The sequence below is a fragment of the Sinohyriopsis cumingii genome, chromosome 6 (genome assembly GCF_028554795.1).
Source record: "Sinohyriopsis cumingii isolate HCF-2022 chromosome 6, ASM2855479v2, whole genome shotgun sequence".
Lineage (NCBI taxonomy): Eukaryota > Metazoa > Mollusca > Bivalvia > Unionida > Unionidae > Sinohyriopsis > Sinohyriopsis cumingii.
The window spans coordinates 96,403,711-96,426,383 of record NC_142966.1 but is presented as its reverse complement, the minus strand read 5'-3'; the positions used below and the strand labels follow the sequence as shown (position 1 = coordinate 96,426,383).

Sequence of the window (22,673 nt, the reverse complement as noted above, 5' to 3'; positions counted from 1 at the left end):
TAACCATTAAAAATTCAGTTTAACTGTATTCTACTCTTAATTTTCATTATTACCATTTGAACAGTAAATATTTTAAACATAAGAATGAATTAAAAAAAATATTAAAAACGACAAGAAATAAATTTATAGACTCTATATAGGATACAGCCAAAGCAGTACTAAATCAAACTCATATCTCTCTCTCTCTCTCTCATGTCTACACACACACACACACACACACACACACACACACACACACAGAGCCAAAGGGAAACAACTCTAATTAAGTAAACTCGTTCGAGTAAACGACCGTTAATTTTAGCCAGTGGAACTCGAAGACGACGGCACGACCTTTGTTGTCTGGATGCAAGTAACTGGAAGACTCTGAAGTTGGCTTAAAATCCATGGTAAATGAAATATAAAAATACGTTAAACATAAGTCTATTGTGCATTTCGTATCTTTTATACTGGCAACTCTGTGTAGCTTTACTAAATTATAACGTACTTCTACGCCGCATACCAATTGTCGCCATAGCAATAATAAGTCATGACCGCACGCGAAGTTTTGTTTTCCTGTTTACAGAATAAGAAGATTGATTTACCCTGACAAGTCCGAGCGAAAATAAGCATTAGGTAAATTCATTAAGTAATGAAAATAACCAAATTCCCCCACTTTAGCCCCTTACGCCTCCATTTACTGACGTAGGGCCTTCATTCAATGCTGTCGGGCATTTCTGCGCACCTAAACCTAAGGTTTCCGTCTCAAATATTGAAGCAAAACGCATACCGAATCCGACCGATTGACGAAAATAAAATACTGCAATGCTTACCATTTGAAAAGAAACAATTGTCACCAAAATATTCTGTTCAAAATAACATCAATTTTGGACACACCGGGATACCAACCCCGTGTTTTCATGACCGGCGATATGTCGGCTTATTCTGCGTACAGCTTTGAAAAGATGTAATGTTTATCCATCCGGCTATAGAAATGAAATACATTACTTTAGACTGTTCCTGTCAGCAGTTCAGTCGAGTAATTATGTCAGGTTTATAGCTAGGTTTACAAAATTCAACGTAAAAATGCCAATAAATTACAAGAGACAGGGACGTCATTTCAACTTTTTTTTGGGGGGGGGGGGGAGAAACAAAATTTGATTTGGGGGCGGGGGACAAACTTGCCGGGCTTGTTAGTTTTCGTATATAGGCAACAGCAATTTTACATTTTACAGGACATGCAAAATCGCGGGGGGTGGGTGGGTGGTGGTGTTGTCCTCCAATGACTACCCAGACGAGATATTAAGCAAACTAAACTGATCTTGTACACATTTTTTTAAGTTAAGTTCGACATTTTATATTAAAAACAATAGCTATTATGTGGAAGAGAAACAACATTAATAGGATGCAATGTGTTTACAAGGTCATGTTTATGGGGAAAAATTACTAAAGAATTTAGAAACAGACTATATGCTGGAGAATCCTGTTCTAGTGGCAAGTTGACAAGTTGGGTAGCAGACGATATTGTATGTGTGGGACAACTTGTAAAATTTGGAAACTTTGATTAAGATGCAGAATTTTTTAATATATTCATTTCCATCTTTTGAATGTATTTATTTGTATGATTCTAAAAGATGCATAGTAAATAGGATTTTCCGGGTTACAAGTTCAAGAACATCATGGAGTGGCTCTTCATGTTGACATTTAAAAATCACATTTTCATCTGCATTTAGGGTAGAAATATGGGATATTTCTGCATACTTTACAAATATAACTTTCTTAATTAAATGACGATCAATCTTCCTTGACACAAATTGGATATTCGACCAAAACCATGTGATCCAATGTTTACAGGAATGTTGTATCATTGCACAGAGTTACCTGATGCGCAAAATTGGCTGACATGGTGGTATATATATATATATATATATATATATTGATGAAATGTTTTGTAAATATTAGATTCTGAGTCATAGCTTGTCTTCAAGTCCTTCGCAGATAACCCTGTCCAGAAAAATTCTCCAATGTAATTTTTTTAAATGGCATCCACAGTAGCGACATGCACATGGGCATCAGTGGGCATTTATCCAAAGTTAAAGTCAAAAGTGTTATTTTATGTGCAGCACAAAACTGAGGTGGAGTTTCCACCAAACCCCTCCTGTGTGGATGTCCATGGTCACGTAAACGCCATATTTGAGTTTGTATTTTACTCAGTTGTATACAGATTCCCAAATTTGAAGTTGAGGATGTACTTCTGATGTTGAGTGAAACCGAGCCAGGCACCCTCTTTTCTTATAGAAGTCATCTCCATTTATGCCAGGATATTTTGAAAATATTTAAATTTTGTTATGTATATTTAATAATAACAATAATAATAATAATAATAATAATAATGAGGACTTTGTATAGCGCCTAATCTTTAGAAGCTCTAAGCACTATACAACATTAGACGACACTTATAAGATAAAAAACATATATAATGATATGATTACAAAAACAAACACCATGAAATTAGAAAACATAAAAAAACATGCTGAAAATATTTAAGGTAGGAAACATTATTAGGACTTCAAGTTTGTTAATGCAGTCGGAATAAGTGAGTTTTGAGAGCACTCTTGAATGGGATCACTCTGTCTTTGTGTCTAAGTTCAGTGGGCAATGTATTCCACATTGCTGGGCCCTGGTATTCAAAATAACGCTGTCCATATGACTTTGTTTTCATAGTGGGAATGATGAGTACTGTACAATTGTTAGAAGAGAAGCGTAAGTATCTTGCTGGTGTGTACACATGGGTGAGGTCGGATAGGTATGTTGGACTAGAGTCCGACAGTGAAACGTAGCAAAGAGAACAAATTTTTGTTTGATTCTGGATCGAATGGATAGCCAGTGTAGGGTACAGAGCAGGGGGGAGGTGTGCTCTGATTGTGGTACTCTAAGCATGATCCAAGCAGCTGTGTTTTGAACTTTTTGAAGTTTCTGGAGTAGATATTGAGATGAACCAGACAGAATTGAGTTACAATTGTCCAGTCTTGAAAGTACTAATGAACACACAAGTGTTTTAGTGGCATCAACTGAAAGATATTTGCGAATGGAGCTGATGCATTTCAGCTCAAGATATGCAGCCTTGCATATGTTCATGACATGTTGGTGCAGTGTGAGAATACTGTCCAGAGTAACACCTAGGTTTCGTACTGAATGTGTGAATTTAATGTTGGTGTTGCTGGATGTGAATGAGAAAGTCTTTGTGTTGTGATGAGAATGGCCTCAGTTTTATCATCATTCATCTGCAGCTTGTTACATGTCGTCCATGATTTCACATCAGAAATGCACCTCTCTACACCTTGGATGGTAGCATCAACTTCAGTTGGGTTGCTAGATTTGTATATTTGGGTGTCATTAGCATACAATTGGTGAGACACTGGATGATGATCTATGACACTTGAGAGTGGCTGAGTGCATAGAATGAAGAGAACAGGTCCAAGAACAGACCCCTGTGGAAAACCACAACATATTTAATTTGTATTGTCTGTTAGTTTTTTTCTCTCCATGATTGTATGTTACGTATAATTGTATTTTGGACTTGACCTTGTCCAAAATCAAGTTCACTTTATTCCTGACTAGGGATATTGATGTTTTCATTATGTAAATAGTTAATGTTTCTTTTGAGTGGGGGTTCAATATTAGGATCATTATCAATGTAGGTAATTATGTTTATTTATACCTGTATCCCATATTCTTTATCATAATTTTAGTAATAAACCTTGTTTTGTTGATAACTTGGAATGCTTTAGAATGGAAAATTCCATAGACCTCTCTTAATACATGTATTATCTCATGAATATTAATGCCTAACTCAAAACAAGGCTAACTGAACATAGCCACCTTAGCTGCTACAGCATCTATAGTGATATTATGACTACTTTCTACAGTGACAATGTTTTAGATTTAGTGCCGCTACATACCTTTTCATTTGTTGAAGCTTTTATCAATGGAAATAAGATGTCATCTGTTGAAAAATCCATGAACAAGGGATTGAAGTATTTCATTGAAGGATACATCTAAGATCTAAGAAGTAAGTGTTGTTTTCCTTATGGACACTATATTATTAGAAATATTTGTTTCACTACTACATTTTGCTTTGCACTCCTTTTCTTTCCCTTTGTTTAAGCTATTACACCTCACCCCTAAACAAAATGTGATGTGATGAGAGATTTCATTTTATATATATATTACTTCCTGACCAATCTGTCCAATATAATATCTCTCCATATCATTTCCGCCAAAGATAATTGCCAGTTTAACATAATCCAAGTAACTTGATCAAGTTTCAGATCTCCAGGCTAGATTAAGGTTAGAAAATGTACATATGAATGGCGTTGATGACTTCTTCATGTTGAACAGCTCTCAGTTTTATGATACAAAATTTACCAATAAAATTGTACAACAGTTCAAATCAAAGAGTTAGGGGCAAAATGAGTAAAAGACAAATTGTGTGACTTTTATTTCAGTTATTATCTGTAACAGGGATCTTTAAGGTCCAACATTTGACCATGCTTGCACAGAGATCCAACATTTGACTATGCTTGCACAATGGGACCTGTACAATTTGCAAGCAAACAGGCAACATGCCAAAGTTTTTTTTTTAACCTATTAGTGAAAGGGGAATATTCAAATCAAATAACTGATCTTTTATGCGTGTGTTCATACGTTAAATGTAAATCCTAAGTTGTGCAATTTGCTCAGTTTTTTACATTTCGCCAATACTAAACTGCTTTTTACTACTTAGAAAATCAGGTTTATTCAGTGTAATACCCTTTTCAACCAAAGTTGTACAAAGAGTGAAACCTTTGTCTGTCATGACATCATCCCCTGGTTCTAGAAGGTCAAGTAAACAAGATTTTTCAATTTCCACATCAGACATACAACCATAACAAAAGTAAAAATATGAAAGTTATTGCTCCATGAGGTGCAATACCCAGAAGACATTTAAATGTGTTAGCATTTTTGTAATTCGAAAATGGGTGGGATTTTGGTACACGGGACAAAGGTTGTCGAGTTCTTATCTCAGTAAAAGTCCATCAATTGTGACACGGGTGGATGGATACAAAGCTCAGAAACTTTCTGACATTAATTTTTTATCAATCTCTCTTGGTAACCAAATAAGATTGGCACCAACTATTAACTGATAGAATATTTTTAGAAAATGGTAATTGCGATATAGGTCAGAGAGAGGGGTTTATCAACTTGTTAACTTGAGAAATTAATCACTTTTGCATTTAGCATCAGAGACAAAATCAGTCTTATTGCTCTGTTCAGTATTTCATTGGGTGGAGTTATTTATTCAGATTATTATTCACTGGAAGTACAAAGTGCTCATCTATGATATTCCTGGACTAGAACATTAATTTGTGATTATAGTGATTTCAGACAAGAGTATCATAGTCATTTCAGGCAAGAACATCTTTGAAATATTGTGATACAGCAAAAGACTGATAGCATATCGCCACAATACACATTAGTAAATTTGAGAATATAGGCAGATCAACACTTTCAATGTTGGAACTTATTGGGAATACTCCTGGACTTGTGATAAATCTTTTAGAACTATTTGGGATTTAATTAGCATTACCATAAGTTCATTTTGAATTTTCACTTTGTAATCTTGGGAAATAAATTATGTGTTGAATTTTACTAAACTTGTTGCTTTTCTCTCTTTTCTGTTACTTAGTTTAAGACCATGGAGTCATATCAAACTATTATCCGAATAAATCCAATATAAAGAATTCTTTCAGTTCAAGTTTCAAAGTTTGAAAATCTGTTTCTGATGTAAAAAGGTTACTTTCTAACAGGTTTGGATGGACCAGTCATTTATTTTCAGGAGGCAACATGAAGGGAAAGTTTTTTCTTCTTCAGAGAAAAGGGAAACAAAGTGGATGATTTTTTGGAAGTATCTTCTTTCATTCAGTTTGGATAATGGAAATTCTGAACCTCTATTCAGGCTTCCACACTGACTCCCTCTCAGATGTCATTGTTCACAAAATGTCATTGCAAATTTCAGTTGAACAGCAACTATTTTGAGAGAAAGCATAGGGCCAAATAAAATTAAACAAATTGTAGAACATTAACATAAAGAATAACAGAAAAATCAACCATTTCACTGAAAACTTTTGATTGTATACATGCTGTACAATGGCCAATATTAGAAAATTATTGGCATAAGTGATATTTGAGTCATTTTATTTATTTCATTAATATTTACTGCAGAGGTATGGCAGGTACAGAATTCTCATCCCTGCCAAGATGGGTCAGGATCTGGTTTTGGATTAGTTCGGTAGTTGTGTTTTTTGATGCCACATTTTGTGTCTTCCGACCCTATACACTGCCGGGCACTGGAGGAATACTTGCTACATTATTCAACCCATGTGAGTAACACTTTTTCACTGGAAAGAGAAATCATCCTTATTTTATTACCTTTTATTTTTTTTTTCTTCTTCCGTTTTTTGTTTTAGTTTATGTCATATGTTGTTCTTTTTTCTTATTCAAAGTGATATGGTTTAAATGGTTGGATGGGTAGTTAGTTTATTAACTTTACTGCCCCCATGAGGTTTTGTGAAGTATGAATTTCTTCAGAACCATTAAATATATATATATAGTATTATTTCTGCAGATTCCAATAAAATGATGCAAACTTAAGAATCAGGCAATGCCTTTAATCGTAAGGTCTCTGTAACACATTTATTCAATTACCATTACACATAATTTAGTTTTCCATGACACAGAACAAGTTTTTATAACCCAACAGGGCCATAACATGAAAATATTTTGTATTCTTTTAGGCTTGAACTCGTGTATTTGAGGTTCAATAATACAATCTGAAGAAAGCATTTTGGAGAGTCATTTTCAGTTGGCCCTTTTGAGATTTTACGTAATGTTTGCTTTATAGCCAGAATGACTTGCAAACGATGCGACACTTGAAGTGTTTGATAAATAAAATTTGATTGATAAATTTTGTTTTTCTTACTTGTGCAATATTTTTATCTCATTGTTTTGAATTCTCTACTACTTTTGCACCTATTACTATGTTTATATTTTTTTATATATAAAAACAGACAAGTACTACATAATGGTAGATCGTCGCTATGGTGATGCCACAGATTCCTTTTCATTGTCACAGGGCTTGTAAGTATCTAATGAATGCATGTTATTGGCATTCCTTTTCTGAAAAGACATATAAAGTAAAAGGTCATGTATGGAAGCAAATTCCACACACATGATTTCATTTCCCACTGGTACAGTACTTGCACAACAGAGGGGAGAAGGGGGGAGGAGGGAGAGGTGTGTTGTGTTGTCCACTGAAACCATGGGCACCCACACATAGAGGCAAAGTGGTGGTGGGATTATGCTCAAAATATGTTTTGGCCCACATCCATAAAATTAATAGCTGACCACTACATGTCGCCATTCCCCCCCCCCCCCGAAAATAATTATGCGGGTGCCCCTGACTGAAGCTTTTTTCCTGTGATTATTATTATGTTGATTGTAGTAATAATCTGGCCAACAATTGTTGAATGGACTCTGAAATCTTAGCATTTCTTTTATGCCAATTCTGTCATTTTTACCAACATTCTTCCACCTGACACACACACAAAATTGCACAGGCAGGTCAGTTTCAGTACCTCACAAAGAACTTATTATTTTGCATTGGAATATTATTCAGGTGCTCATTTCAAATGAAATTTAGGAAACTTATTTGATGAGTTTCTTAATGTTCATTTTAAAATGAACAAAATGTATGACTATATTCATCACATGACAGAAAAAATAAATTTTCTTTTGACACAGTCACAAATTAATGAAGTGTATTGGCTCTGAAATATATTCAGATGCCTTTTTCTTTATTTCTTTTCTTAATAAGATGTCATGTCGTCATTTATAACTTCATGAGGTGTTGTTTATACTCTCGAAAACTTGTGATATGGATACAGGAACTTAAATAACACAGTAGTCATGTGATTAAATACTGTCTTATAAACTCTATATCTTTCTCTCTCATAAAGAAAAATATCCAAATAAATTAAAAAGTCTGCTGCATTTTTTATTATTTAAAGTCTCTTGCATATTTTATTATTTAAAGTCTCTTGCATATTTTATTATTTAAAAGTCTCTTGCATATTTTATTATTTAAAAGTCTCTTGCATATTTTATTTTTTAAAAGTCTCTTACATATTTAATTATTTAAAAGTCTCTTGCATATTTTATTATTTAAAGTCTCTTGCATATTTTATTATTTAAAGTCTCTTGCATATTTTATTATTTAAAGTCTCTTGCATATTTTATTATTTAAAAGTCTCTTGCATATTTTATTATTTAAAGTCTCTTGCATATTTTTTTATTATGTTATTATCTATTTTCAGATGTAACTATGTGGAAATTGTACTGAACATCATTGCCTTAAATTTGGTATGTTACTACATTTATTTTACTTTTCCTAAGGCAGTTGGGGAGGGGGCATGTTACCCGATAACTTCAGTTGAATGTGGTTAATTGCAGATATTTTGTTAACAGTATTATCATCCGCAGCCATTCAGTGAAGTATCTCTTCCTTCTCACCTGACTAAAACATTGAACATGCTATGGAATGTTTATGTTTGTGACAGTGTTTCAGAGTTTTCAAATTTTTAATAATTCATTGATGGTGCATTTTATGGCACACCAGAATTGTAATGCTGTGTTGTGACACTAAATATTATACGACAAAATAGTATATCAAAAGATTTATTACCAATGAGCAATAAAAGTATAACCTCCCCTATGGAAAAAGTTGATATGTTAAAATTATTTGAAGGTTCCCAATCAATGGGGTGTGTAAAAGGTGTGTATAAAGGGTAATTAGATAATAAAAAAATAAATTAAGGTGATTTACAGTACAAATGTTGGTTAAAAATACTTGAAGGAAATAGGATAGCACACAGGCCATATTTTAGAATAAATGCTCACGTCCTTCAAGAAATTTAAAACACAAGTCACAGTTACTGTATCAAAAAGTTCCTTCATGTGCTGAACATTGTAGTAATGATTGCATGTAGGTTGGTGATATATAAAAAATCTATCATAAAGTGCTTCACGGTGAAGGGTCCATTGCAAGAAACACAATCAAATGGGTCCTCACCCCTTAATATGTAAAAGTGGGTTAGGTAACAATGACCGATTATTGCAGTGACAACCTCGTCCTTACAGTTTTTAATAATTAAATAAATCAGGAAATAAAACAGAGACAAGACTAAATTAATGATTGTTTTATGTAATATTGAATTCAGAAATTGCAACCAAGTAAGTTTGTTTTTCAGTTTATGATAAAAATATGAAATTAATTAAATCAAATCGTGAAGTAATTTCACCATAAGTGATATGAATAAGGAGTTTATTTGTACCTGATACCATGCATGGTTACAACAGCAATGGGTTCATTCTTGGTCTTCTTATAAAAAATGTTTGATCTTGATTCTTTTCAGTAACGACTATAAAAAAATATACAAGTTTCCACTTTATAGGTTTGAGCAAACATCCACATCTCTAGCTCACTCAACATTATGGGCACTCATACTTTTGTGCCTACACAATTTTGTACAGTTAAAATGAGTAATAATGCTGCACAAAGTATGTGCATTTTTAGACTTTTTAACAAGTGGATTTATTTTTTTAGTGATGAGAGAAACAAAATATTTTCACAAGTCAGGTTGGGGTTCATTTTATACCATATCTTATGGTAAGTGAAATATATGTTTTTAAGAAGAGTTTATGCCATCTTAATGTAACTGTCCACATGTAAGGCCCAATCCATTGTTTACATGTAAGGCCCAATCCATTGTCCACATGTAAGGCCCAATCTATTGTTTACATGTAAGGCCCAATCCATTGTCCACATGTAAGGTCCAGTCCATTGTTTACATGTAAGGCCCAATCCATTGTCTACATGTAAGGCCCAATCCATTGTTTACATGTAAGGCCCAATCCATTGTCCACATGTAAGGCCCAATCCATTGTCCACATATAAGACCCAATCCATTGTCCACATGTAAGGCCCAATCCATTGTCCACTGTAAGACCCAATCCATTGTCCACATGTAAGGCTCAATCCATTGTCCACATGAAATGCCCAATCCATTGTCCACATATAAGGCCCAATCCATTGTCCACATATAAGGCCCAATCCATATGCAAAGAGCATATACCCTAATTCTGCTATTGTATAATGTGCTGACAGATCAGGATTTCAGCTGTTTGTTGGTGTGAGCTACGGGCCGTCCATTTAGTATGTACGCATGGAGGGGGGAGGGGATAACCCAAATGGATACGCTTGCATATAGTGGGGGGTCTCCTGATATTGTATGTATGCATATGAAATGGGGGTGATGGGGTGAAACCTCGATAATAATTTGTCTAATATGTAACCTGTTAGACTGAAACAGTCAGCTTATTTTAGTGGGCACTAGACAAACATTTTAAAGTTATGCAGCTTATTTCTTTGATGCAGCCAGACATTCAACATCGGTGGACTATCTGTTTTATTAAACATGTTAATATTATTAATCCATGATCGTTTCTGCGTGGATTAAATATAGGCCATTCTATAGAATTGGGGTTGGGGTGTCAAGCTTACGTATGCAGGTGAGGGTGTAAAAAAGTATATATGTGTACAGGGAGGGGGGAGGGGTCAAGCTTTGCCAGATTTTTTGCATACGTACTAAATGGATAGCCCTGTACTGTGTAGATTAATTTTGAGTTACCATCGAATCTGAGTCATTATAGTAACTGTTCATTATTCAACAGTGCAAATTATAAAAGAAATGAGGTAATTGTGGCTGAGTATGTATCGTTACAAATTAATGACATTTTTGTTTTTTGATGCATGTGTTGAGAAACAAAAGGGAAGATCACAGGATGACATTTATTTTCTCAGGAACAATAGTTATATTCACCATAATTTCTGACCGATTTCTGATGTCCTCTGTCTTTGTAGCCTTCACGTTATGTCAAGGAAACCAAGTTGACAGCCTTCATGGCGAGCACGATGACTATGTGGAAGTCAGTTCTCTACCTCTTGATGTTTTATGACCTTGGGGGTGGGGACAGCCATTACAGGGAAAATGCCGATCCCATTCTGGAGTTTATTTTTGCGGTCATTCCCGTAATTATTTGGATCTTTGTACCGCTTATCATCATAAGACACATGTGGAAGGACTTCGTGGGCCAAAAAGATGATAATGCTGATGAAAATGAGGAGGAAAACTATGAAAAACAGTCAATGAGGGGGAAGTATAATCTCAGACAGAGAACTAAGAATTGATAATGCCAATGAAAAAAAATTATAAAAGGAAAGATTTAGCAATGCTCAAATATGTACACAAAAATTTCATGGCAGCTTTACTGATGTTATGTTCTGTTCAATAAGTGTATTTATTATATGCTCTTTGTTTTCTCCGTTAACTTTACATTGTCAGAATCATTCAGTATTTTACGATATTGCACACCTTCATATTGCATTCACGTGCATAAAGGAATTACTTTCTATTGTAAATAAACAATGGACGCAGATGCCAGCACTTTTGATATGTTAACAGAACATGTACACTCGCATAGTAGGCGCTTTACGTTTTAGTTGATTAAATTTGTTTCTGAATGAAATAAAGCAGATGTTTCGTGGAATGCCACATACCAGCTGCTTTGGCACATTCTGTGTTACTTTTTGATAACAGTGTTTTGGATTTGGCTAGCTATACAGTAGATGCAAGAAAGGGTCCTTACAAATAACATACAAGTGGAAAGGCATAAACGGTCTTCTTTAGCTGGTAATAAGAATGACAAAACAAGATGCTTAGTTTTACATCCTGAATTCTCTCAAAATGTACTTTCTTAGTTCTGCAAATCCGAATTACATGAGCCATGTCATCTTGATTACACATTTCAAAATTGTACTATAATGTCGAATATAAGAGCAATTACATCCTCCTTACTGCACTTAAAATGAAATAAGCATTAAATTCCATAACATCTTTTTGATAATTGCAATTGAAAGACTTCATATTTTCCCCACATTGTGGTTTCAAACATTCAGTGACAGAAACAGAAACAAATTTGCAGATGTCAACACACTTCTCCCTTGCTTCTTCATTCTGATGTATTTCATGTTGAATTGTCACATATAAAATTGAAAAAAATACCCAAATCTATTCATTCCAGATGAAATGGAAAAGTTGTTGCAATGCGCATTCATTCACAATATGACTCCAAATTTCAATTCTAACTAGACAGGTCATTTTCTTTCAAAAGTTATGTCGAGCATGTGACTAAGTTCAAATTTATCTGGGTGGAGTTATGTGCACAGTAATAATGTTGTTGTGTAATGATGAATATGCGCTTGTGTATTTAGTTTGGAATACAGCATACATTCAGTTACTTTGTTTCTTGTAGTGTATTTTGTTAATATAATTAAGTATTAGGTAGAATAAGAAAATGAGCATATAATAAATGGTTACTGCATTTGTATGGGAAAATATGAACTCATTTTGTCGGATGGATATACTGCATTCCCAAGGTCGTGCAGTACAGTGGAACCCCGCTATAACACGATAATTGGGGTCCGCAAAATTGGATTGCGTTAATATCGGGGTTGCGTTAATGCAGGGTTTTGCAGTATTTTACTTTTTTGAGAGAACAACTCATTGGCACATATACATATATTCATGTCTACGGTATATGATGAATAGGGTATCAACACTGTTTACTATCGTGCCGTCATGGTATTCAGTTCATCTATAATGCATGGAATTCACTGAAAAATTGCACACAGATTTATAATATTCAATATTTTTCACCTGATTATTGTATCTGAATTCAATGTCTAATATATAGCATAAACATAGTATCAACACCGTTTACTTGCCATCTGATATCATACCGTCAGGGCTTGAAATTAATCCATAAAATATGTAATTCCTTTGCAAAAATTGCATGCATATTTAAACTATTCAATAATTTTGTCACACATCATTATGTGTCTGAATTCAATGGCAAAAATTAACAGCAAAATTAAGTTAAGAAAGACCAAGCACGTGTACGGTTCATTACGTTACAGGATATATGAACGGTGTCTATACAAATTTCATGCTGCTAAAATTATCTCATATGCATTTCCGTGTATATTTATCCATTGCAAATTTCCAGTAATTAATGCTTGTACGCCTATTCGTTTGAACGACTACAACAGAATAATTACAAATCAACACATGCTTTCAGCATACATGTAACTTTTACTTCAGATTTTGTGAATATTGAAATTAACATATGATAACTACTATACTAATCATGGCGCAAAGTGCAGAGAACAATTTGCATTTGTGAACTTGCTTTTCCATAACGGTAAAATATTTTTATAAAAAAAAGGATATTAATAATGAGTTCATAAATAAACACCATACCCATGTAAAACCCGAGAACTAAGTACAGTAAGCCTGCATTTTGGTCACGAGTCACTTTTTAAAGAAAAATGTAAAGCTGAACGCCTGTACAATTTCATACCCTTTCAATTTCCAGCTAATAAAGCAGGCATAATTTACTGGTCAACTGATTGTGTCTAATAACACCGACGAGCCCAGCAAACATGTTGGCTGCTTTCCTTTTTTGATGTTTATTAAATTGTGAGAAACTTTTATCAACCACCACATTGTCTGCTGAGTGGTTGTGTATGCAGTTAAAGAAACACATATCGGCTATTGTTTGAGCAACGTTGGTATACAGAATTAATTGAAGACAGTCACAAAGACGACTTACTGGCTTTACTCATGGACCAGTAATAAGTAACATTTCCGATAATGTTTATTTTGTCATAAGACTTCAAGAACCTGGTGAAATTGTTACATTTCAGAAGCCAAGCCACGATTGTATTATATTTGAATTCATAAGCAAATTCTTCCACAAAATGATAATTAACGTTTTACACACTATTTCTCTTTCTTTAAAAAAAGTATTTTTTCCAGGTGCGAGAAAAATACACATACACGTATTTAAAATTTCAGAAACCATGCCACAATCATATTATATATCGTATGTCAACTTTTTTTACTGGATCAGTAATAAGTAACATTTCCGATAATGTTTGTTTTTGGCATAACACTTTAAGGACCTGGCAATATTGTTTAATTTCAGATACTGTGCCACGATTGTATTATATTAAAATTTATACGCAAACTCTTCCCCCAAAATGATAATAAACGTTTTGCACCCTATTTCAGGAACCACGCCACAATCATATTAAATTGGAATCCATACGCGATCTCCTCTCCATAATGATAATAATTTATTTATACACTATTTCATGTACTTTGGGAACAATTTTTTTTTTCATGTGCGAATATACGAAATTTCGGGAGCCACGCCACGACCACATTATATCCGAATTTGTTTTATAGCGGGGTTCCACTGTATTTACATCCGAAAAACTTGTTCATATTTTCCCATACAAATGCAGTAACCTATAAATATAGTGTATAAAAATAACTTCATTTACTAAAAAATAAATATATTTTGATACATTTTTATGCATTTGTTAATTGTGTTTTTTTCTTACCACATGTAATCAATATGACAGTATGACAATATGATCAAGGCAAGGGGAGCACACAACATGAATGGACTCATAAATAAGCAATTTTCTACTGTTGGTCTGGTTTTGTACCAATACAATTCACTCAAATGCACCTGTAATGGCTTCTCTCTTGTGTAGTCAAACTTTTAGTATTAAACATATCAAATGTATCAACCATTCTCGGCAGACGTACAATGCACCACTATTACACACTGTTGGTTAGTTGGCATGACATACTAGAGGAGGCTACTCATGAAATCCAATAGGTGTCACTAGGACAATGCTCAAAAATATCTGCTTAATCTGCCAATGTGTAGAGTTAATGTATCGGAACCTTGTCTAGCGAAGATGAATTGGTGGAAATTATCTAGATGTTTTGTACATATTATTAGCAACTAATTTTAATTTGTAATCTGAGAGAAAAGTGTCATTGATGTATTAACCCTTTACTCCCAAGGTACACTTTTCTACGCCTTTACCTTTGCCCCCCATCTATGCATAACTACGCTTTTACCCCCCCCCCCATGCATTTCTACGCTTTGCACAGTATATACTATGAATAGGTAATATCTTCCAGTTAAATGTTGATTCACCGCATGGTAAACAAATGCAGGTAAAAACTAATAAATCATCTTTACTAACATCCAGTTTTAATGATGTATTTCCTAATATTATACCATATAAATATAAATGTAACCGACAAATTATACCTTAAGGGGTTTTCCAAGGCCACATCCAAAATGACAATATTTGCCAATGGTATTACCTCAATTCGATAGAACGATTATGGCCTTTTCACATATGTAAATTACTTAGTAAGTATAATGTTTTCCAAATACATGTATGATGCTGAAGTTTGCATTAATAGTATCAGTTCATAATGCTATTATGTTCTTTATGCTAAGAATCACATTTTTAGATTGCACAGCTAATACGGCAAGTCTTCTTCCATACATTGTTATGTATTATGACTTTTTAAGGTGTTTAAAACACAAAATCGGCCATAATTGTGGGGCAAATAAAAATAAAAATAAAAATTAAGAATGTGTGTTGTCAATTTCTTCCATTCATTTCAGTATGCATAATTTTCAATCAAATCATATCAAATATGATACAGAAGTTAAATTCTGTATTTTACAAAGGGAGTTCCTTGATTTCATCTTATCAATTTTGTCCTTGTCTGTTATGCAATGATTTGTCTGGAAGTGAAAACAATTTTTCTGGATTCAGTTCAGACAAAATACCAGATTTTATAAATACATGTAATGATAAATAATGATTCCATTTAAGATGATGGATCTGAAATGTTTTCATCATATATTTACATTGAAATGTCATCAGATGCAAGTGACACTGATGATGATCAGCCAAATTGGTTTGCAGGCATGCAGGATAATAACACAACAGTCAGGACCATCACATAATTTACATGAAACAGCTCTTAAACTATACCATTTCCATTTATATTTTCCAGTTGAACTTTTTTTAAAAACTGTAACCGAAACAAATAAATTTGCAGCTGAACAACAGGGAGATCATGAAACAAATACTCCAAACTGGACAGACATCAGTGTGCCTGATATGTATGGCTTGCTAGGCATGATGATCTTTCAAAAACTGCACCAAGCATGGAGAAAAGAGACCAAAAGAAACCAAATTTGGCTTCGTCATTTGAAACATCCATCTCTACAACTTAGAATGTCACAGCCTGTTTCATCAAAGCATGTTCATTGTAGAGGAGTAACTATGATGTGCTCCAATAAAATTGTAAAATTATTGGTTATTGTCATGCCTGGGTATTTCTCCTTGACATGAAAATCTGAAAACAAGAAATTTCCTCAATAGTTGATATTTATATTCGAGATCAGCTCTTCAATGAAATGAAACATCATTAGACATTATATATATATATATATATATATATAGACACACACACACACACACACACATATGTATGATTAGTTAGATTTACCTATCTGTAATCACATCATTAATGACAAATAACAAGAACACACATTAAAATATGTTTGTAATAACCTTTAATATGCCCAAGTATGAAAAACAGGCCAAGTGAATGAACAACAACTTGAGAAAATATGTTTTTTGTGAAAGCAAAAGTTGTGGGAAGTGTACGCATTGTATCCATTTGAAGGATATCCAGGGGACAGAAGACACTGCAGGAGATAAGAATATGGAATTGTTCTGCAATGTGTATTTAATTAACGATTTCTCATGGAAAGAACGGCCTTACAAAGATCCTTGACATGAAATGATGCTTTAGTCACATTGAACGAAAACAAGTATTCCAAGGATTACTGGCACATGGTTGACTGTATATGCAATCAAATAGAAATCTTGTCTTTTTAAATAAACATTATGCCTTATTTCCTCAAGACTCTGGCATCATTTGAAAGGAATTTGATGGTTTTTAATGTAAAGATGAACATTATTCATTTTCCTTTCTTCAAAAACATTTCAGGCCATTATATTGGAAATTTCATGAAAAATCTGGTACAGTAGAATACATATATGCTTGCACTAATGCAATTCCATATCAGTTTATATGGATCCAGGATATCTCTCCAGCATCCAAAGCTCTGCAGTGTACTATATTAATGTCATAGGATTACCAGAAAAACCAATCAAGTTTTGTGGATCAGGCATGAATGGGTTTAACATTATTGCAGAGATACGTCATGCGTACTACCACCATATTATAATATACCAGATTGTCTGGTACATTTCTATGTATGTATAAGGTTTACTGACGTTTTAAAGTATGGAGAATATGCCAAACCATCTCCATACCTAAAAGCACAGTTTCAGCATGTAATAAGCATTCATTATTTGAAATCATGCATATACCGTTCAAAGTTTGGTCTCATGGCAATAGTTTAATTAGCACAGTCCCACTGCATTACATAATCAGCTAAAAGGCTTGGGTAGAACTAAGCGAGTCAGCACAAAAGAGAGATTTTACAAGCTTATCAAAGATATATAAAAATTTACAACGCATGGGTTGAAAACATGGAAAAAATTATTTAGAAACAGGTATTTAATGTTTGGGAAGACGTTAGTGCCTTGAGAAACTATTCAGATACTAGGTATTAAGAATCTATGTCCAGAGAATAAGTGAGGAATTTACGCAGTTGATGAAAGATCTTGCAACAGGTCCAAATGACAACAACAGTGTTAATATCATGGATACATTTAGAGGAAAAAAGGTAATGAGATATTAAAAACGTGGGTACTGTGACATCTCGCAAGACTTTTGAGAAATGAAATGTCCCCTGCTGTTGTTGTAGGGTTTAATGCCATTTTTCGGCACAAGATAGGCTATACATGGTGGCCAGTATAAATGATAGAGGAAGAACCCAGGAAACCCCCGGAAAGATCCACCAACCCACAAGAAGCTACTGGCAAGCTTTCTCACATAACCACATTAGCCGAATCCGAGACTCGAATCCACGCAGATAGAGGTGAGATGGTAGTGATCCGTAACGGTGAGCACTTTAGACTACTTGGCCGCTCGGAGCCCCCGAAATGTCGCTTGTAGAAAAATATGAAGACTTTAGGCTATGACCAGGTGTTAGTCTTTCCTTTGGAGAAATAAGATTGTTGTGCCTTTATAAAGTTAAATTTGATAAAGTTAAATTCGAAACAAAATCACAAACCTTTATATACAGAGGCATTTTCAATAACAACACTGGATGCAATGACATCATCCATCATCATGAAACACCAGGTAGATCTTAAATGGACAATGTCCGCAGAAGAGGACACATTATTTGCACAATCAGCAATAAAAGAACGCAGAGACGGCAATTAACAGGTAGACTGTGGAAGCCCCTTTCTGTTGCATGAAAGACAAAGTTTGTTAAAAAGACACAGAATATGGCGTTTATCATGACATAAAAGGAATTAAGCAACATGGTGAAGAAAGATACCCCTAATTCCTAGCATTTGATACCAAAGACCATCGCAGATCACGAATGGCATCCAAAACACTACATGTCTCGGGTATAGTGAGACAACTGTTACAATTTATTTTTTTGGAATAAAAATATGTTATTCTTGTTTATTTGATATTGTAAAATGTGCTATTTTTAAAGATCCAAAAGGTACTAACTCTACTTTTTTCATTTTGTCACTTTGTATTTTGGTGCCGACTGTATTCATCAGTTGTCTGACCAACAATGACAGCGCTCCCCTATTTATAACATTCTCCAGACACCACTTGACACAATTTAACCAATCACTGAATGCACGGCAACGCATGCATGTAACCAATCAGTGTCTTGTATGGTGTGCCATGTATTGCATTGTAATTATAGGTTACTTCATTTGTATGGGAGTTTTTGGATGGAATAATGCACGACCTTGAGAGTGCAGTATATCCTTCCAACAAAATGAGTTCATATTTTCCCATACAAATGCAGTAACCTTTTTATTATATGCTCATTTTTTTAATTCTACCTAAGGTTTAATTATATAAACAAAATACACTACAAGAAACAACGTAAATGAATGTATGCCGCATTCCAAACTAAATACACAAGCGCATATTGATCATTACACAAATCAACGTTATTACTGCACACATAACTCCACCCAGATAAATTTGAACTTAGTCGCGTGCTCGACATAACACTCGAAAGAAAATGGTGTGTCTAGTTAAAATTGAAATTTTGAGTCGTATTGTGAAATGTGCATTGCAACAACTTTTCCATCTAATGATACTCTTAGCACTCCACGTCGCTTTGCTGGGTCCGTCTTTCTGCCCGTTGACCAGCTGGTGGTTCCTCCGCGCAGTCCGCCGGTTCCAGTCTTCACATGCAATGGGTGACGATCCCTGACTCACCGGGGGTCTGAAACCCATCAGTTACCCTCAACCTGGTTTGGCTGACCAGTCGAAGTCGTTGCACGTGGTGTGGCCGCTGCGCATGCCACAGCTTCTTGGAGCCACGGGTGAGAGTTGTGCACCAAGTGGAGAATGTTTTCATTGTTTTGGGAAAAAAAAATTCTGCTGAAAATGACAATGTGAACAAATGGAAAAAAAGACATAAATAAAAGGCGAAAGTTGCATTTAATCATATTTGACAATGAGTGCCTAAAACTTGTGCAAATTCATTTTGATGCCAGACTCAAGCTATACAGGTATGCCATAGAGGTATCCCCCCAAAAAAATCCAGATTATCTATCCAGTTATAACTCACCTTTATTCTTCAGGATCAACTCAAAGCATTTTACACTATTTCATAATCAAAATATTTATTCTGAATTAATTTTTATGCACATGTGCTACGTGGTATAATTTTCATTCCTTTTTTAACGATGCTAATTCACACACACGTCCGAATTTCCTCTGACCCTTGTCACCCCGTTTTTTATCTCGGACTAACACACACACACTAGCATGAGTGCTTTCAACTCTTTAATGAGTCTTTTTCAAAGGCAAATGCAAAACATAGACAAGACAAACAAATAGAAAAACGGTTATGTTTTCAAAACTTTACATAGCTGTTTTTTTTTATATACAGGAAATAAACCTTTAACTTGATTACGTTTTAACTACTTTATTTCAACTTGTTGCTGATACTGTAAAATATTTGTATTGACAGAAATCGATGAGCCATAACGACATCTATTATTTTATGTAAATTTATGCAAGAGCAAGCAAAAGATAATTTTATTTGTGCATGGCTGTCTTTTTCTAGTCTTCTTGGTTTAAACAGCTTGGTTTCAATGTTCTAATGCAGCGTATCCAGAAAGATTCTTTTTCTTTCCTGGTTTGGGAACTCCATTTGGGGTTGTGAGCAGTTGCAATAAGTGTTATATCACTGAAGGTGTGGCCAGGGAAGAAGAAATATTCTGTGATCAAGCTTCTGTACAGCTTCTTTGTCATCCAATCAAATCTATGAAGGTTGGTCCTTTTGTGTAGCTTTTCAGTTTCTCCGACATACTGAAGGCTATAGATCTTACATGTGATGAGATAAATGACGGTCTCTGTTTTGCACATTTTGTTTGGACCATGTATGTTTTGTTTTTCTCTAGTCACTGTGCTAGAAAATATCCTGGTCTCTATCATATGTTGACAGGTTTTGCACCTTTCATTGCCACAGGGGCCAGATTGACTAGAATGTCCTTGATTTTTTTTTTTGCTCTCTAGTAGACTACTACATGTTTGTTAGGGAGGATTAACTTTAGTGCGTCCGACGATTCCAAGATTGGTCAGTGTCTCCCGATGATTTTACCTACTTTGGTTGTTGTCTGGATGGTACGTCACGATAAATGGTAAACAGGCATCAGAAAAATTATTCTACAATTGAAATGAAATGTTTGGCTTTGATATTGCCTTTGCAACTGCTGGAAGTGCATATTAATTCAGCTCATACTCCGATTATTGTTTAGTGAACAGAAACCCATTGCATTCATTGGCAAGATTAAAAACAAATCAGAGATAATTAAAGTTTGATGTTTTATTTCTGTAAAACTGATTTACTGTTGGGTTTTTTTTCTCGTTTTTTTTTTCTTCATTTATGTAAACAACTAAAATTAGCTTCATTATACACTATGTGTATGAGCTTATTAACCAAATTTTTATTCTGGTTAACAAGAAGTGGTAAATATGTTGATCAGGGTCAGGGTTTCGGAGATTCCCACGTGAATTTGTTTAGGTTATTGTGTTGTAAGTAAACATAGCTCAATAGACCATTCTAGAAGGTTATTTTCTATTAGGTAATGGTTGTTTTTAGAATTTGCTATTGTGACCTGAGGTCAAGCAGAGAACTATATTATTTTGTGACTGAATATTTTACCAGTTTTGCTTTAACATGTAGCACTTTATGTTGTATTATGTTGTGTCCAATTTGGGCTGAATTTTATTTTCTTCCAATTATTGAATTCAAGTGATTATTTTCTCTGGAAATACAAAAGTGCTCTTACCAACTTGTTGGCTTAAGACATTCATTGGAATTTATACTGAATTCAAATCTGGAATAATATTTCTGTGATTCAAGAAGAGACTGTTGACACATCAGCATTTTGCTGATCATAACAGACAAGTCGTCTCCTTTAATTTTGGATCACTTTGGGACTTGAACTGAGTTTCATTCAGGACTTTTTTATTACTAGGACTTGTGTCTTTCATTTTTGGATTAATTTTGGATTTAAGTCGCAATACTGTAAGTTCTTTATTCTCATTTTTCACCTTGTATTCTAGGAAAATAAATTATTCATTAAAGTTCACAAAGCTTGTTGTCTTCACTCTATTCTGTTACTTGTTTTAAGAGCATAGACTCATAACAATATGCGCAAGTTAAGTTTTGAAACATTGAATACATGTAAGCATGCACTCATTTGTAAACACATGTCATTTTGTATGCTCTTTATATGCATAACTTAATACCTCAAATGCATATCATTATGAAACAGACACTGCTGATATCAAACAAGCAAAGAAAATAATGAAAAAAAAATTAATTTCTAAGTCTTTATTTTTGCAACTTCATTCATTTGCCCACATTATACCAGAATTAAGGAACTCCATTAATTTGTTAAGTGTTCACGCAATATGTTAATACATTAATACAGCATAACTACACCGCAGTAATACAAGTAAATGTTTTAAGCATACAATATTAGCATCCAAGACTGTATAATACCAGTGGCTTGCTAAATATAATTTCAAGCAATAAAGGGTAAATAGGAATCGAGCTAAGTCTTGTTAAATGCAGATTTTGTTAAATTACCATTGACCTGGCTGGTATCATTTCAAACCATAGTCCTCTTATTTTCCAGGATATTCTTTTTAAACTTAATAACATCAAACACATTTGGCACTTTATTAAATGCTACATCTATCATTGTCTTTTGTATATGCTACACCCGTCATTGTCCTTAGTTAACACTATTTCTGTCATTGTCATCAGTTAACACTATTCTGTCGTTGTCTTGTATGCTGAGTATTATACATAGCATAAGAATGAAAACTCTTGATTTATATTCATCACAAACACTGGGCTGTTGAACAGTATTCTGAAGTTTCATAATT

The 22,673-nt window shown here is 34.2% G+C and overlaps 1 protein-coding gene across 2 annotated transcripts; it reads left to right on the top strand.

Moving 5' to 3' along the window:
• The first annotated feature begins 256 nt into the window (after positions 1 to 256).
• On the top strand, positions 257 to 15,664 carry LOC149797494 (uncharacterized). Of its 2 annotated transcripts, XM_089962308.1 has the most exons (6): positions 277 to 386; positions 3,956 to 4,048; positions 6,241 to 6,398; positions 7,086 to 7,155; positions 8,391 to 8,436; positions 10,997 to 15,664. In XM_089962308.1, the coding sequence occupies exons 3-6, from the start codon at positions 6,245 to 6,247 to the stop codon at positions 11,321 to 11,323; spliced, it is 597 nt and encodes a 198-aa protein (XP_089818434.1). In that variant the 5' UTR covers positions 277 to 386; positions 3,956 to 4,048; positions 6,241 to 6,244; the 3' UTR covers positions 11,324 to 15,664. The 2 variants fall into 2 exon arrangements, with proteins under 2 accessions (XP_089818435.1, XP_089818434.1); XM_089962309.1 differs by lacking the exon at positions 3,956 to 4,048 and having other exon boundaries at positions 257 to 386.
• The last annotated feature ends 7,009 nt before the right edge of the window (positions 15,665 to 22,673 follow it).

What these genes read in the sequence shown, in the direction of transcription:
- LOC149797494 (XM_089962309.1), top strand. Translation starts at nt 6,245, where the DNA reads ATGGCAGGTACAGAATTCTCATCCCTGCCAAGATGGGTCAGGATCTGG. An exon ending in TGCTACATTATTCAACCCAT is followed by an intron (nt 6,399 to 7,085) that starts GTGAGTAACACT and finishes ATATAAAAACAG; the next exon opens with ACAAGTACTACATAATGGTA. An exon ending in TTTTCATTGTCACAGGGCTT is followed by an intron (nt 7,156 to 8,390) that starts GTAAGTATCTAA and finishes ATCTATTTTCAG; the next exon opens with ATGTAACTATGTGGAAATTG.